At 39.9% G+C, this 18,085-nt stretch overlaps 1 protein-coding gene across 4 annotated transcripts in view; it reads right to left on the reverse strand.

The window, feature by feature from the left end:
• The window catches only part of REPS2 (RALBP1 associated Eps domain containing 2), a 94,895-nt gene that overhangs the window by 10,933 nt on the left and 65,877 nt on the right, over positions 1-18,085 (reverse strand). For all 4 annotated transcript variants that reach the window (XM_027638193.1, XM_027638201.1, XM_027638183.1 and 1 more), the window contains exon 14: positions 11,062-11,126. In XM_027638193.1, coding sequence (XP_027493994.1) covers positions 11,062-11,126 — 65 coding nt within the window. The remainder of the gene's footprint in view (positions 1-11,061; positions 11,127-18,085) is intronic.

Below are 18,085 nucleotides of genomic sequence, written 5' to 3' on the forward strand. Positions count from 1 at the left end.
ACCACATGGCCTAGATACTTAGAGAAAAACTAAGGAGAGTGGATAAAAGCTAGAAAGATCTTGGATGCACCCTGTCACCTTATTATCACCTGAAACCGACGAAAATTCACTGGAGTAAACTCCTGTCTTTGAAGTTTGCAAGGCTGAAGTGAGAAAGCATGAATCATACCAAAAATTCCAGCAAAGTTCCTGAAAACACGAGTCATAAAAGCAGACAAATAAATCTTCCCTCCTCCCTTCTCATGTTTCAAACAGAAACTGGGATGAACACTCACCACCCAGGTCTACACATCTGCAAAACAAAACACCCTCCCGCCAACATATCTGACTGAGCAGCAAATTAAAACAGAGGGTTAATCCCTTGCTTTACCTTTTGTGAAACCTCTCTGCATCTTTTGTCAGGGCACAACATAGGGAAGGGTGGCAGGATTTGGAGCTACCTGTCCCTGGGCACGCGGCAGCAAACATGGTATAAACACAGTGTGGCTGTTTTCTGTCCAGAAAGTACAGGCCGGCTTTCCAAGATGGGGAAGGCAGGTAGAAGCAGAAGGCTGAGGGCACTTGGCACCAGTAGACAGCCTCTTCTCCACTTTCCCAGTTTCTGCCAAGTGGGAGCCACACTGGCAAGAGCCCCCAGGCAGAAGGGGCAACCCACCATTCTGCTCCCTCCACAAGAAAGGCTCATTTCTATACAAGTGAAAAACAAAGCCTGAGGCAAACCTCAAACTTTCAAGGGACCAGGATTTTAGCCATAATAACCTGTTGTGCACTGAAGAACCTAACTCACTGTTGCCAAGAGGTTTCTGCATAGGCCCACCAAGCTCTGTAGCAGTCACAAGTTTACCAGTGTTTAACTGTAAGTTAAACAAAAATGACAGAAAGCACAGATTTTGGTATATTTAAAAAGGAGGAATTTTTTCATACCACTTTCATTTTTTCCATAAAAGACACAATAAGAGCTGTATAGGAAGGTACAGGGAAAATGTGGTTCTGTCAGGTTACTGCTGTTCTCCAACCATATGGTGTCAAATGTGCACAGAGGAGGGAAATTTGGAATTATTTTTTTAAAACACAGGAGAGAGGGAAAAGGTATTTTGACTGACAAGATCTCTCTCCCACCCTCTTTTAAGTGTGGTACATCTGTAGTGTTACTTGATGGTTAAAAAAACCCAAAAACCCCTCACACTATAATATTCCAGTATCTGAATAATAATATCTTGATTTTTAAAAATTTTAATAACTACTGAATACTAACACTTGAATTCTGAAAAGCTGTTTATGTATTGAAGAGTTTCCTCTCCAACTGTAGATTTCTGGTCCAATGAGAGTGAAATGGTAAAAAACCAATCTTTTTTTCTGTCTATAAAAAAAGTCCATTGAATGCAACAGAGCATTTTTTATATCAGCAAAGCTGAGTAGCCCATAACCTCTCTGATTTCTACAACCACAGAAATTAATGCTCTAAGCACTGGTAACAGCAGCCTGGCAAAGTCCGCAAGGCTTTCATGAATGCTTTGGGGATAGAAAAGCTCAAATAACAAACAGAACCACATCGTAAATTTGGTCCACATCACTTTGACAAATCTTTCATTCACTTAAGGACAGCAAGAGTAAACCCAGCCTTTCAGAGAGCCATGTAATATGCATACTATAAATTCCTCATGGTATAGCTTTGCTGCACAGCCCAGAACAGTGACAAGGTACATGAGAGACAGCTCTTAATGACCCTTCTTGGACAGGAAGTCCTAGAACCCTCCCTAACCTGGTCAGGCTGGAAGTTTCTGGTGCACACACTCTCGTTGGAGCATACAGTAAAACCTGCATCAAAAGCATGAATATTCTGACTTATTTCACATAATGAATTAAAAAAAAGAGACCAACCCCATGTTATTTATGAATAGATTAAAAAAAATGCAGCTTTTGAAGAACCAGTGTGTTCAAACGTTGTAGGAGTAATTGAATAGACCAGTACTCTACAATGCCAGTTGCAAAGAAGCAGAAAAAGTCACGGTAAGATAAAGGGCCTGGAGGGGAAGAAAAAATACCAAAAAACAAACCTCAAACTTTAGCAAAAATCCCCTTTCTTCTTTTTCCTCTCTTGTCTTTTTTTTTTTATTTCTTTTTATTTATTTTTTTTAATAGTGTCATTGCAGAAGAATACTGCTTTAAACTGAAGAGAACTGAAAAAAAGAAAAAAAGGGTAAACTTTGCACTCTGGTAAAAGCAAATATAAATTGCAGGGATGATGCCGAAATTTCCAACAGTTTGGTATCGCCGTTCCTAGTGATGCAAGACACATTTTTTGTGAGCTGAGGGCTGTGATGTGGCTGTGGCAGCTGTGCTGCAGGGCTGCGGTACCCGCTGCCTGAGGCTGGGTCACTGGTCTGGCCACTTCTCCCTGCTGCCAGGATAGAGGATGGCAAAGCTCAGCAGCCAGCGGAGCAGGGGCTGGTAAAAATAAAGAAATATCTGACCAAAAAAAAAAAAAAATAAAGGGGGAAAACCCCCAAAGAGACAACTAGTTCTGGTGATGCAGCTCATGCATAATGAACGAAACCGAGTGACTGCCATGTCCCTAAAGTGCCACCTAGTGGCATGTGGGACAGGCCATTTCTGAGTACTTTGCTCGGAGGAAAGTACCACAAAAAAGGTGTCTGCATCACCAGGAGCCTGCAGATTGAGCCTGCCCCACGGATATGCTACCACTGGGCATGCTGAGCCATGCAGGCTCTTCCCAAAGTCACCTTTCCCTCTCACTTAGAAACCAGCCTACACATGAATTATCTGCTGTCAGAGTTACAAGTTCTCCTCTAGAAAGACCTCCACTCCTCAGGGCAATGACTCTGACACAAGAACCCAAGCGTAAAAACAGATCTGTGTGCTGCTGCAGGGGATTTTGTTCAGGGACAGACAGCATTTAACCCAGGTAAAAATCTTTTAATTCCAGCAAAAATTTTTTGTTAACTGTATCATGCATCAATGCAAAGAAGGTTTGCTGATGCAGCTAACACAACAGTCTTCTCTGAGAAGCTTTACAAATACATCTGCAAGCTGATGTCTCCCCACATTGTCCCGATACAGATTCTAAAGGAAAAATAACTCCTGCTTTTTCTTTTGGCAGAGGGATTCCTTGCAGATTTCCTTCCCTTCACTGATTTGGATATAGGGTGAAAGCCGGCAGTAGTAGCCTTCTAGTATGTGCAGAGTGAGCCTGGCTCAACAGTACTCTGGTCCAAGCTCCTGCAGTGGAATACAAGGAAAGGTGATCCACCAGGAGCAGCTGAGGTGGGTTCTCTTTAGGTGTTCATCGTTTTAATACCATGCTTAGTATAGTCTCTGGGCAACTAATCTCATTCAGAAACACAGCCATAAACTACCTCCTTCCACCACAGAAATGTCTTAGAATTTTCCCACATATTGGAAACTTAGCATATTCATATTTAAATACTTCACCATTGGTACATAAAACTGAAAGATTATACAATATGGTCTTTCAAAGGAAATTTCAGTTATAGTAGTGGAGAAGTGCTTCAGCGGAGATGTCTCACGTCCACAGAACAGAATAAGCTATTGACACTATAAGTGCTGCTGTGCTGGTTGGTACGGTTGGGAACACACCCAGGGTTACAGTAGATGAGCAAAGAATATCCTGCTCATCTGCACTACCAGCAGTGCAAACAGAGGCTGCAGACCAGGCCTAAGAGTATCTTGATTTTGGGAAGCAGAGTAAGTGACCACAGAAAAGGGCAAGACAGTGCCCTATTCCAAACCTCCTGAAGAGATTCTCTTTGCAGAGACCAGTGTGTTATTAATAGATAGTATCTACTTTTTCCTCAGCACAGTCTTGAATCTTCTGGGAAGAGCCATAGCCTTCCCATTCTTCCAGGCCAAAGGTAAAAGTGGCCAACAAATTTTCTGTGCGACAGCCACAGCCAGAGCCCAACACTGAGCATTAGGACAGATAATTCCTCATCATTAAGGACAGCATTAGGAATTGCAAATGCTCATTATTTCATCACATGAGCCTTGACCAGACATTCATAATCTCCTCACTGCTCCATGTGATGATACTTAACAGCACCTTTCTAAAAGAATACGTAACACTGACTTAAGCACTAAGTGTTTGAAAGCCTTAAATAAAAGATTTTCGTAACTGTAAAAGAACACAGCATCTTAACAACTGGGTCTTTGCTTACATTTCCAGTTCTGTTGTTTTGCAATGTTGGATTATACGTAGATTTCACACTCTCATTTCAAGATAATCCATAACTGATCTTCCAGAACAGAAGGTCTACATGGACCTTTCATATTTCTGTTATCTGAGACGCTTTTTGTAAGAGGTGAAATATATATTCAGTCTTTCCCACAATTCAATTTTGCCCACACTTGTGCTCCAGGTTAACTTTACATATGGAAATAGTCCCATTGTAGTCAATGGCACTACTCACAGAAATGAAATTATCTCTGTGCATTCACTGAAGTAGCCTATAATCATTACCTACACAGTGCCACTGCTTAGCTTTGTAAAAAAAGTATTGAGAATAGCTTATCTGTAAAAAAAAGTAGGATACTACATATACTTAACACTGTATGTGCCCATTGCAATCTTCTATCATCTCTACATAAGTTCATTTAATAGGTATTTTGCTCCTTTCTAAACATTCATATTTTTGTGCTTAAAGTCAATTTCTGAGAAGTCAAGACATCTCAATTCCAGTTTCTCTGAGTCTTCTGCATCCCACACTGAATCATCAATTCTTTTTATTGCTTGTTACAAAAACTGAAAATGGTAAGACAGGAAAAAACCCACAGGGATGCAAATGCAACAAGCTGCCAGGGTCTTAGTGTGCTGACTGCTTTCTCAGCACTGTGCAGCCCTCAAGTTTTGATAAGCTTTTTCTTTCCCTGAGCTATCTGAGAGCTGGTGATAAGGTTGAGGAGAAAGGCAGTAAATACAAACAAATTGCTGCAATGTTCAGCTCATTCGCAAGGAAAGAATAGGACCCAGATGGAAGCATTAACAATCTGTTTTAATGCTTCAACTTCCACAAAACCAGATTAACGTAAGCTAGAAAGGGCTATGTGAATTCCACTGGAGATACAGGCAATGGGTTCTTAGCTTCTTTTTATTGTTGTTTTTATGATAAATGTGAAGCCAAGTTAAAAAATTATTACAACATATTTTAATTAAGATACTCTCCCTAAAACTTCTTTAGAAAGGATTTTATAGCATCCATCAACTACTCCTCAAATTCAATTTTAACTGTGCTACTTTTCCACCACTTCTTAAACCATAATTTATTTTGTCTGGCCATCTTAGATTTAATATATAATTTTCATGAGAGGAAGATAATCCACTTATATTAAAGTGGCAGATGGCAAAATCTTTCATGTTATGGAACACTTTCACTTTCATTACTGTTACAGTCTTCTTCAGTACTTATTGCACTGCTTATACAAGGTATGTTATTCTGCAGCCAAAACCATGGAGATGATCAAAAAACCCACCCTCTTCTAGCACAGTGATTATAAATGCAAGCTAACAAGTATCCTTCGGTTTAATATAAAATGGTTGTTTGGGAGAATACCATCGTATATACAAACAGTAGGATGCTAAAAGCAAAATCTTACTTTTTTGGAGGGTAATTTTTATTTATATAACAAAAATGTTTCTTCCTGTAAAACTCCAGGTGTCCTGCCAGCACTTGAAATTCCTCACATAATTTTAGAGAGTAAAGGAATTCCTCAGTGGGCTGACTATTTTCTCCAAACAACTTGGTAACACAGATTAGCAAACCTGTATCTCTGCTTTACCCAAAGATGCTGGTAGTGGGGGGATGCCTGGACCACCTCCCATCACAGAGCCTGAACATGGCCAGCCTGCTCAGGAGGCTGAGAGGTCTCAGCAGGACAGACAGGAGTCCTGCCCCATCTCTTGGCCTCAGCACCACACACCAGCATGGGCATGATGGTTACAAACCCAGCCTGAGCATACCCCACACTCGTGGTTCTCCATGGATTCAGCAGAACGTGAAGGCATGTTAGTAGAGACAACTTCTTGAACTGGGTCCCAGTTTTCACTTGCAATTCGGGATGATAAATGGCCAAAAAGCTTCAAGGAATTATGAAGTATCGAGTAACATTTGGAGAGCAGAACATATAATATGTTAAAAAGAATAATATCTTCGCTTTCCAGCACCACCAGATGCCTGTGACTGGGCAGGGTGACCCACCCATCATCCCTCACAGTGCTTCATTTCCACGATTTCACCAAATCAATAACATCTAATGGTAATGATGGTTACTAAACTGACAGCTGAATTCTGAGCTCACATAACACAGTGAGATTTTAATCTTCAGAGTTGCACTGTAGTCAGAATATTTCAATTTGATAATGTTAACAGCTGCCTACATATTCCACTTCACTTGAACGCTTTTCCTTCACCCATAAATTTTCAGTGCCTGCCAAAGCTGCCAGCATGGAACCGGTGGGAAAAACACATCCCAAGGTCTCCACAAACAAAAGTCCAGCACAAACCAGTGTGAATTTACAAAACCAACAGGCTTAAAATTTTGACTCTGGGAAAAGAGACTAGGAACATCAGTTTTTTCAGCCAAGACATACAGAGTTTTCTTCCAGTTCCACTGTTTTCAAATCCCCTTATGCAGCACAGACAGGATTGAAGATATGCCTTCATTACTGGACAGGAAGGTACTGAAACAGAGTAATTTAAATAAAGGAATGTTGATCTAATTGGCCAACACTGCAGATAGTTAGCTGATGTTGGATAAAATCCTAAAGTTATAGTTGTTCTACACTGTTCATCTGTAATTCCTATTAACATAAATATGTTACTAAATCTCCCACAGAAAGCAGCTGTGGTAAATGACTTCTGTAGGCTTAAAAGCCAACAGTAATAAAGTATTATTTCCATTAAAAAACAACAACAGAGGCTTGTATGAGATGAGCATAAACCTTTGGTTTCAGTGGAACATTATTCATGAGCACCCAAAGTTATTTCCTATCTGAAATATGTGTCACTGCAAAACAGCTACATAGCTATTGCCTTCCTACCATGATTCTTGCACCTCCAAGTTACACCAATTTTCTCTGTATAGCCCTGGATCTGCTCAAAAGTTTTGGGGCCACCTTTATGCCACTCCTCAATGACTTAAGTTTACTATCAAGTTAGGAACAAAGGATCAGGAAAACTTACTCAAGCCACTGAATTCTGTTCTCTACAAACCCAGAAATAAACTACAGTAGGTATTCCAACAAGCTACAGGTTATTTGTTCTATTACACTATCACTTGAAGTGAGGGGATGATGATGAGGATGACACAAAAAAAGCACCTAAAAATTTTTTTAAAAGCAACAAAAAATTAAAAGTAATAAATAAAAAAGGCAGAAAAACCATAACTATAGCATGCCATGGGAAGTTAGCAGAGAGGTAAGGCCTTGCCCATGTCCTAAGTCTTTACAATAGCTTGCAGCATATTAAATACTTATCGTCCAAAGAAATTGAGAAACGAATTATCCTTAAATCCAAGCCAGCTACTTTAGACTTGATAAAAGGTGACAAGTGCTACTAGGGATTAAGAGGGTGTCAGTGAAGATACACACAGGCTTATACACAAAAGTAAAACACTTCAAAATAACATATTATCCAAAAAAACCCCTCCTAGTCTTTGTATAAGCCTGTTTCTATACATAATCTTTCCAAGCACTCTTTACATAAATGAGGCAAAATTTGAATTTCTTTCTTTTTTTTTAATAGGAAAGCAATATGAATTGATGATTCTAATAAAACATTTCATACTGCAACTCACAATGTCTTACTGAAAACATCAATTCAAAATGGCTTGCAGTGTGGAGAGATATGGGCTGGAATTTGGGTTAAAAGATCATAAACTGGAGATAATGGTGTATCCACATTATTTAAACTTGCCTTCTGTTCATCTTTATTTATAGTCACCATAGGGACCTCAGATAAAAGCACCACTGCATCAGAGGAGCATCCGGTGAAAGCTCTGAGGAAAACTTAAATACAGTTCACAGACTGCTACAAAGCTGATAAAATGCTGACTTTGGCAAGTGAGAAACATTCCGAGGAGAAGGAGCTTTTAGAGGCCATCAAGAAGAAAGAAACACAGAGTTAAATCCACCAACTCTAAAAGCTGTTGTAGAAGTAAAAATAGATGCAGCCACCACCTGTAAAGGTGTCTGCCCACCAGAGGTGTGGAACAGCACGGGCTGGCAGCAGCAACCCAGAGCAGAGGCAGCCCCGCTGCTATTTCCCCATAAACTGGCTAAGTCCTCACAGCATCCCAAGTCTTGAGCCTCTCACAGTAAGCCTGTTATTCCACTGAGCTGTGGAGTTGAGACCACAGCAGCATTAGCTCTAAGTGTTACCTTGTCCTATGCTCACCCAGAAATAGTCCTTTTCCTTTGTTATTCAGCTGACTGCACTACGGAGGCAGAGTTGGATGTGGACGTAATTTAGTAAGTTTGTGATATGACTAGAGACGTTTGGCACACTCTGAACAACCAGTGATTCAGTAACTCACCAAGGCTGATTATCTTGGAGGTTCTGACAGGAAAAATGTTTACCTAAAGGCTGAAGTAAATTCTACTAAAAAAACTAGCAACATAGGACTAAAGTCAAGATGCCATTTCTATATTGCTATTGATTAAGCTCACAACAGGACTTCTGCTCCACTGAAATGTAATACCTACCCCCTGGTACCTCTCTTATGCACTTTGGTCTTTACATCCCATGAGCCCTTTACTCTCACTCTGAAGAGGCAGTTGGTTCAGGTTTCTCAGCCATCCACAGAAAACTGTAGTCCTCAGAAAGAAATTATTTCCCCTCCGTCAACTGATTTCCAAAGCTGAGCCAAAATAATCACACCACGAGCATACTTATATGGTGCATGGTCACCTGAAATATGCAGGGTTTGCTTCACTTCCAAGCTACATTTGTCATTCACAGTGCTTAACTGCAGGCATATAGCAAAATGTTATGATAATAAAAAAGGAGTTTCAATAGCATCATTGAAAAATAAGTTAAAGCAGAAATTTAAGAAGAATTTGATAAATCTTGAAACAGGAAAAAGCTGAATGTGCAATTTCAGCATCATGGCTTTTCTTCAGTTCTTGATCTTGTCTCAGCTTTGAAAGCAGATCCCTCTCTCCAACTTCTTCATGCTCTTTAAATCAAGGGCCGCCCTGGACTAATGTAATCCATATGCTTACTGTTGCTTGCATGGTATTTGCAAGGGTCAGCTCAGTTGAATTATGACCCCATCACACATAGTTCCCTACTGTTGGCTACCTCTATCACAGAAAGGCATAATTGGAGATAAAATAAACAATGTGATGAGTGTGAAGTTTATTATGTTTTCAAGAACTGGTTTTATGTACATTTTTAACAGACATCAAAACAACAGTATTTTGATGAGATATTTAATATCTTTAAATATAATCAGAAATAAATTAAGTAAATGTGACACATATTAGTAAAGCATCAGTTGCATATTCATTACCAAGCAGACACAGAAGCAACTCTTTTTTTTCCTTTTAGAAATCAGACTTTCGTATTGGAGGGGACTGGATCAAGAATTTCACATGAGGATCTTCTTGTGTTTACCATTTTAGAAAGGTCCTACATTCTACATGGCCTAGTGTAGGACGAGCAGTTGGTTCAGTATTTGCTAAGGAAGATGCTGGACATGCATAAATAAATTAAGTTCTCACTCTCCCGCTAAGGAAACGCAAACTGATCACAGGACAAGAAAATGAACAATTAACAGAACCTTGCTTGAAACCAATGGTTTTTTTGTCTAAGAACAGGATTTGTTGTATTTATTGTGTTTCCCAATGACAGTAAGAGGGCTTGCACTGCATAGAGCCAGTGCTGTGGGAAGCTGGAGCATTGGCAGGAGACGATTGCAACAGCAGCTGCTGCAAGCATACAACTGTGAGGTAGGGAGCTGTGCTGCCCAGATCAGGGGAAGCCAGAGGGAAACACTGCTCTCCAGGATGTGTTAGACAAAGCAGGGATGCGATGGGTCCCCTAAGGAGCATGTGCCATACTGACGGGGAGAAAGCATGCAAGCTCAACCAGGATGCTCCACAGTCCTTGAGGCAGAAACTAACTGCACTCAGGTGTTAAGAAGGGCTGGGGAGAGGAAGAGAGAAACAAGCCGCTGGTGGAACTGGGGATGGCAACAAGCTTTTAATCATTTATATCATAAGTACTGTGCAGTAGGTGTTCAACAGCACACTTAAGAGTAGATTCAAAACTCAAGTGATGACCATTTCTGGCCCAAGGAAGGTATCTCACCAACTACCCTGTGGACTTGTTTTCTATTATACATTTCACCTAAAAGACTAATATATGAAGCATGCTGCTCCCTAAGACTTAACACAGTCAACAACATAAAAAGAACAAGATGCTGATCCTCCATCATTTCCTAAAACATGAAGAAGTATCTGGATGCAGACATGCATGATTTTGTCAATTTGTGTTGTGCTGTGGTTGTATGACACTCTAAAAAAACAAAAAACCAAAGACCTGTTATAAAAGCAAATCACTAATGTGTTGAAACTTAACAACTTCAGTGGCATTGCATTTGCTTCCTATTAGCATTATTTTTTAAACCCATGGGTGAAATACACTCTTACGTGCCGCGGTTCCCTTAGCAGATGTCCTCTGAGCATTTCTAGCTTGAGAAGCAAATAGCACATATCAAACCCATGCCTTCACACATGAAACTTTTCAGTAAACTAGCCTTGCTAGCCTTTAATTTGCAGTTAGGTCTAGTGGGTGCATGTCAGCTCCACTGCAAAGAGATTTAATTAGTCTGTAATTTGACACTGCAACACACCAGTTAGACAGACCAGTGAAGGAGGACATGGAACCACAGAGCAAACAGAAGATTTGCATGAACCTGGAAGCAAGGACAACTGCTGTGTCCAAGCCAACTAGTGCTAATCACTGCAGTGGCAATATAAATAAGCAAATAATACAGAGAAAAGGGCTAAAGCTTTGTCCATACCTGAGACACAGAAGGTCGAGGGGGCAGTGCAGGTGGTGGTGGGGGCAGCCAGCCGGACCTCACAGCTGAACAGTGGGAAAAGAAGAAGATGATGATAAAAAAACCCCACAACCAAACAAAACTACAGTAATTCAATTCCAAGTAAAACCAGAATTAATTTCCACGAGAAGTTGGAATTCCTCCTAGTGAAGGGGCAGTATATAACTTTAATAACAGAAACCAAAGTTGATCTTTACTGAGCAAAACCGTGTTTGAAATAACTTCATGAGTAGTGAAGGAGTAGTGATTTAATTGCTGAAAACCCCCCAATGTTATGATAAAAAGCTGAGATAGAAGCCAGTCAGCCATAAAAGCTGTAGCTAAAACAATCCAATTCCAGTTAAAGAAACCCAGAAACAGGGCCCTCTTGTCCTCGGGACTTTGTTCTTTGTCATTAACAATATTGCCCTTCTTAAAAGTGATATTTTAGCATCCAGTGTAGACACTGGCATTCACTTCAGATAAAACACACTACAGTACAGCCTTAGAAAGAAAACATCTGCCATGGAATTAATAGGACAAAAGCCTAAATGAACCAGAAACAAATCCATTTCTTTGGCTTCATGTTTTGTATTTGCATGTTACTACTCAGTGGAGATATTTCAGAGGGAGGAGGAAGACAAATCCTACTAGTTAGTTCAGGTCCCTTTAACACAGTGCAATGTGAGCATTGAATTTGAACCAACACAAAGGGAGGGTAATAATCATGTAGGTTCAACCGCTGTATTTTTCAGTTTTCTTAAAATACCTAAAACCCTTCACAGGACAAAACTACAGGACAGATGATGGCTTCCAAAGGCAGCTGCAGAGAGGAAGACTAGGCTAGCACAGAGACAGCAACCAGGACTAGTGAGATTCCTTAGGTGGGTTACCCTCCCCAAGCTCCGTTTGCACTGAGTGCTCAGGACTTGCACTGGCAAAATACCTGACAGTCCATCTTGCACTGGTGTATTTTTGTATAACAAAAAAACCTCCAACAATAATACACTTAGAAACTTAGAAACCTTTTGCCACAATAATGCTAAGCAAGCAATTACATTAATACACTTTTTATTTCCATGCATATTTTAAAAAGCCACAAAGACCCTTAAGAGCCTTGTTATAGCTTAGCCATTTATATATTTTTTACACCAATGCTAAAAATGTCTGCCTGGTTGAAAATACGAAGAAAAAAGGTATCAACCATTAAGAATAATTGTGACATGAGAATAAAAATATGTGTGTGAAAACACTGGGAACAGTCATATTGACTATATAAGCTCCAAAGAGGCTTATAATACATTGATTATTTTTCTATCCTCTTTGTCATCATCTCCTGAATCAAAATGAAGCCTAGTATTGCTGCACATAATGCCAAGGAGAGAGTTAGAACAACTAAAACAGAACTGAAGCTATGCAAGGGAGCCAACTAACACACCTACAGGTGTAAGACAGATTTGAAAAAACATGGTCATTAGGATGCTTTCTCTAGCATTTCATTAGTTCAGTTTATAAAACCACTGCAATAACAGCATGATGTCATCACTACATTCTCCATCTATCCTGTGCAACCAATCTTGAGAAAAGAACAGCAGAGTAAGAAACTTTCCTTTCCTTTAGTCTGAACTTCAGGTTATTACTTCATTTATCTGAGTGCTGGCAGTGGTCTGTATGTCCATCAGCTGCATGCTGTTACAATGGAACAGTACATATGTTCAGTGTGGTATGTTTAGCTTCAGGAAACCTTGCGGAAGCTGTGCTGTGGTGCTCCATGAAAAGCCCTGTGTGCACCTTAGGGAATCATCTCTGCTCTCAGAACAGCTCTAACGTTTTGGGGAGCATGAATCACAGATACTTCTTAACAAGCCTGCAGCAGCCCAGACTATGGAGTGCCCTGTCACCATGAGCACAGGGGTCCCTGGGAAGGGACATGTGGGGCCGGGGTCTAGGGTGCTGTGGGCAGGCACTAGACTCAGAGGTCCCCTCAGCCCTTCTGAGCCCCCTCTAGGGCCCATCGTTTTTGTCTTTGCTGGTTTATGCTCCAGCAGGCCCTCAAAAGCTCTACTGCAAGAGCTGCATGCGTTGAGAACTCAAATTTCAGCTGGGAGGATACAGCACTTGCCATCCTCACTCTCTCATTCTTCAAACCCAGTATAATATACCTTGGAAAGCAGCAGTGTAGTCTTTGTGCAGAAATGTGTTGGGCTTGCTGGAAAAGCAACTCCTGGAGTGGTTGGACACATTGTGAAACTCCATGAGTCTCCTGGGATTTGGCCCAAAAAATTCCAAAGCGAAAAATAATTTTTTCCATAAAACAGTCAAATGAAGAAACCACACCACACCAAAAAAACCACCACAAAAAACCTGCTTCTTCAGCTTTCAAATACAACATATATGAATCTAGCATTAAAGAAGTTAGATGCTTACACCATGTGCATTTGACCCAGTTTTCTCTTTTTAATCCTGCAAATTCTAACTTAATCTACTCATGAAATATTAATAAAATTCCTGCTGTTGCAGAAGATCTTTGGCCTGTTGTTAGAAAGAAATCATGCCTATGTGAGCACAATTACTAGTGAAAGTTAGCTGACTTTTGAGGATTCATAACAACTTATTATAAAAACCTCATGTTTCAGCCTTCTCTAATGTCACTACTCTAAAGAGGACAGTATTAACAGATACTCATAGGTTTTCATGTGTACTGTCAGGTGAACTGTTTTATTATTAGGCTATTCCATAATACCTTCCTTCCTGGGAGAGTACCCTGCAAGATCAGCTCTTGCTGTTACAGATGGCATCATCCGTTAGCTCTCAAAGCAAACATAAATACAGAGGAAGGTCTGTTTCCAAAATAAAAGCAAGTACCCTGGGTCCGAGCAGCAAACAGACAAATGTCACACCTCCAGGTGCACACCTCAGAGCTTGGTTAAAGCTGCTTGCCCCTGCTCTTTGAAACAAAGTCTTCACACCCTGTGGAAAAGCTGAGGGAACTGGATGGACCTCACACAGGTCCTCTTGCTACTGAGTAACTTGGTGACATTCAAACCAGGCTGAGCTACAGAATCATAGAACAGTTGGGCTGGAAGGGACCTTAAAGATCACCTTCCCCTAGATCAGGTTGCTCAAAGCCTCATCATGTAAAGCAAATCCCACGGATAGCACTGTGGAAAGCACATACAGGTACCAGTAAAACAGATTTAAGTGTCCATATCATATGTCTTCCTGTAAGTGACAGCACTTTCATGCACTAGTTACTCCCACAAGAATAGAGATAAGGCTTTCAGTTCAAAAATCATGGCTTTTTACTTAGCATGTTTACACTTTAAGACAGATTATCTGCATGGAAACCTCCCAGGTCCTATTCTGGTAATCACGAAGGTCTGATAGTATTAAAATGACACCATGCTAGATTAAAAACCCAAGTTTTCCAATCCAAAGTTAGATTAACATTTTAAAATAAACACCAGACTGTAATTGTAGACTGTGAGAACTGGTCATGCCATCTTATCTGGCCACACTGCTGCTCTGCCTCTAGCCTCCCTAGCAGACAACACAAACCCTCAGCACTTTCATTACTTGCAGTAGTGAAAAATATCTATCATAGTAACCACTCGAATAGCTCCTTTACTTGACTTATTTGATCTAGGAAGAGGAGACGAAGGAAAAACGTAAGTTATGACAACCCAGTCAAACCTATGGGAAATAGGTCTTTAGCTCACCAGGCACAGCAGCAGTGGAGGATGCCAAAATTAGGATGGAAGAAATCTAGGCCCATGGGATCCTTTAGAGCAACCTAAGAGCAAGGTACTGTACTTCTCTCACTCAATAACAGTCACCTGTCCTCTTGTTTTTCAGTATTGAAGAAAACTGCCATAATACACTGAGCTTCTGGATGTCTGTTATTTTTTCAAAATTAGTTAATACTGTAACAGCAGCATATACAACTACACTTCCTGAAACATTTCCATGTCAGGTGTTTATTTAATATTCATTCTTTACATGTGGCTGACATCTTGGTTTTGATGTCTATCACATCAGACAAGTTGGGTGGAAAAAATGTATTTCCCATCTGAACTGAATACTTATACAAGCAGTGTCCTGAAAGAAGGGTGGTTTTCCTGGGTCAAGGGTCACTTTGTCCCTTGCTAGCCAAAGTAAAACTAGATACTGCCTACCAAAAGAGACTGACCTCATCTCAGGTCAAAAGCCTATACACCCTTCAATCCATGATGAAAAGGGCGCCCAGAGTTTGTTGGTCTGCATTTCTCAGCTCATACAAAGGATGCAGGCCTAACCAAACCCAGCTTAAATCCAGGTTGACCTGGATCCAGATGGCTTAAATCCTGGTTCTTGCCTCTGTTGTGCTTCCCCACCATGACCTTCTGCAATGCACGGGGGCCATTCAGGCACTTAAAACTGGGAAAAAACTCTGATATGGTCCCTCAGTAGAGTCTGGCTGATGTATCTGGTATTTTCCAAGTGGATGCTACAGCACTGTTGGATCAAGGGAGAGGTTTGTTGCACAGTAGATTTACATCAGTTTATGCTGCTTAAGAGTCCTTAGCTTCTAGATCAGGTTTAACAAAAGACCAGCAATTCATTTTATCAGGGAGCAAAGGGCCTGCAATACTGAAATCAGTTCAAAAAAGATAAGGTAACAGAAGGAATTATTCTTTAGTTCCCACAACTACCTAAGGCTTTGGTTCCTCAGGGAAGCCAGCACTTTCACCCTTCCGCTCTGACAGTATTTCGGAGAGCTTTTCGAGATACTCTTCCTGCTTCTGTTGCCAAGGGCACACAACAGAAAAGTTCTCTGTCTAAGCTGGTTTCTGTTTACCTCATTCTTACAAAACTTCCATTCTTGTTCACTGAAACTGCTACTTGGTTATCCCATAACACTGATACCATTCTTTATACTTCATTTACTTACATTCCAACAACAGCATTAGTAAGGTGATTGTGAAATAACTGTTTCTCAAGACATCTGATTTATTAATTCTCAAATCTACATCTACAAAAAAACCCCACCAAACTGTAAAGTTGTAGTCAGGAATATAAATTTAATGAAGGTTTCTAGTAATATAGTTGCAAAATACCTATTGACCCAGGGATCTGTTTCAATAATTCTTACTAATGTCTCCTCAGAACGTAACAGCAATGCGAAAAAGATGTTTTACACTCCTGATATTAATTTTGTTACCAGGTTTATAGAAATGCTGTAGGAAGCACTGTCTGTGGCAGAAAAACCCCTCTTCTAACAGTAAGTTTTGGGAACCTGCTCAGCAGGCAAAGCTTCATTTATCACAGCAAGTGATACATATACCTGATGTCACAAACACACACTTGTTACAGGTTTGTTTCACCTGCTAATCATATAAAACATCATTTGTACCTCAACTGAATGGAAAATTATCCATGTACTTTCCAAGTAATTAGGAAGCGATACAGCCAGACCTTAAGTAATTAATGCTTCTGCACCATGAACTCACAGGTGTGATCATTTAGGACACTGGTATGCTAACATATTCAATGGGTCACTTACAAATCAAACAAGCAAAACATTATTACAGGTGTTTTTTATGATGCCTGTTTTTAATGTCCTATCCATGAGTTTCAGCATGTTTTAAGTAAAATCTGTAAAAGAGATTTTTTTTAAACATCTATTTTCTGTTTTGCATCATATGCCCACAACATCTGTATTTTTATCTTCCTGTCCCTTATTTTCTCTAAACCATTTAATTTTCTAGTTACTGTTTACCCTTTCCTTTCCTGCGTGTTTCTATTTGAAGACTGTTTCTGCCTTTTCCCTTCCCCTCTAAACAAAACTATTCAAGATTTTGTTGTCTCACTCTGCATTTAGCTTCATTCTCCACCCACAGGGAGGCACAGTCCCTCCACCTACGCTCCCACAGATCCCTGTTGCCAGAGCTTCTTACCTCTGGAGACTGGGGTAGTAAGTGGTGGAGGCTCTGGCACTTACTGCCTGTGACCATTTCCAACATGGATACAGTCAGAACAAGCACACAGGAGCCAGGAACACCACTGGGCTACCAGCCATCACCCCTCTGGTCCCACGTGTGGCACATACACTTTTTGGAGACATCTGCATCTCCAGGGTCTTCCCCACAAGGGAGGCAGCTTGACCACTGTTCCATGTGAGAAATAGCAGATCCTCTCTTCTTTAACCTATAAAGTTGTTCTACAATGGACCAACATTTTTTTCATGGAACAGAGTAACCCACATGGGATCATGAAAAAGGTCTATGAGGCTGATAGGGTCAGTCAAGAACATTTAAACCTTTACAGTTTTCTGTAGAAGAGTTTTTTGATTAAAATTTAATTTTTAACAACCTGCAACAGAATGGAAACAGACTTCAAATCATTCCTCAATTCCTGAAAGAGCTAAGATTAGATAAATGGGAAAATATAATTTTTAAAAAGTTCAATTTATTTACACAAATTGTAAAGGAACAGCTACACTTGAAAGGCTGGTATGATTTACCCCAGTAAAGTACTCTCTGGATTCACCTCTTACAGATAGACATAAAAATTTAAAAATTCAATATAAGTTACCCCATCAGATTCCTATCACGTAAGAACCATTCATCTATTAATGCTGTCACTATTTTCTCCATCTTATTCAACCTTAATTATGTTCTTATCCAGCTGGGCAGAGAAATAAGTTACATAGTTGTAAACACATAAATCCTTCATAAAAACTTCAGATAGACTGAAAGGCATAAAACTCTTCCATTCAAATCAGAAAGAAGACATTAACAGTTTATTCAGAATAAGCTCAGTTCAGTGATCACATATTCTGAAGGGGAATAGGACTAGAAGAAAACAGCAGCTCCAGTAACAGATCAGGAACTGTGTCCCAAAAAAAAAAAAAAAAAAAAAAAAAAAAAAAAAAAAAAATATTTTCCAAATCAAAAAAAAAATTTTTTTAAAAAATTTTTAAAAAAAAAATTTTTAACCAAAAAAAAAAAAAAAAAACACCCCAATT

The sequence above is a fragment of the Corapipo altera genome, unplaced genomic scaffold (genome assembly GCF_003945725.1).
Source record: "Corapipo altera isolate COAL_440 unplaced genomic scaffold, ASM394572v1 0, whole genome shotgun sequence".
In the NCBI taxonomy this organism is placed as follows: Eukaryota; Metazoa; Chordata; class Aves; order Passeriformes; family Pipridae; genus Corapipo; species Corapipo altera.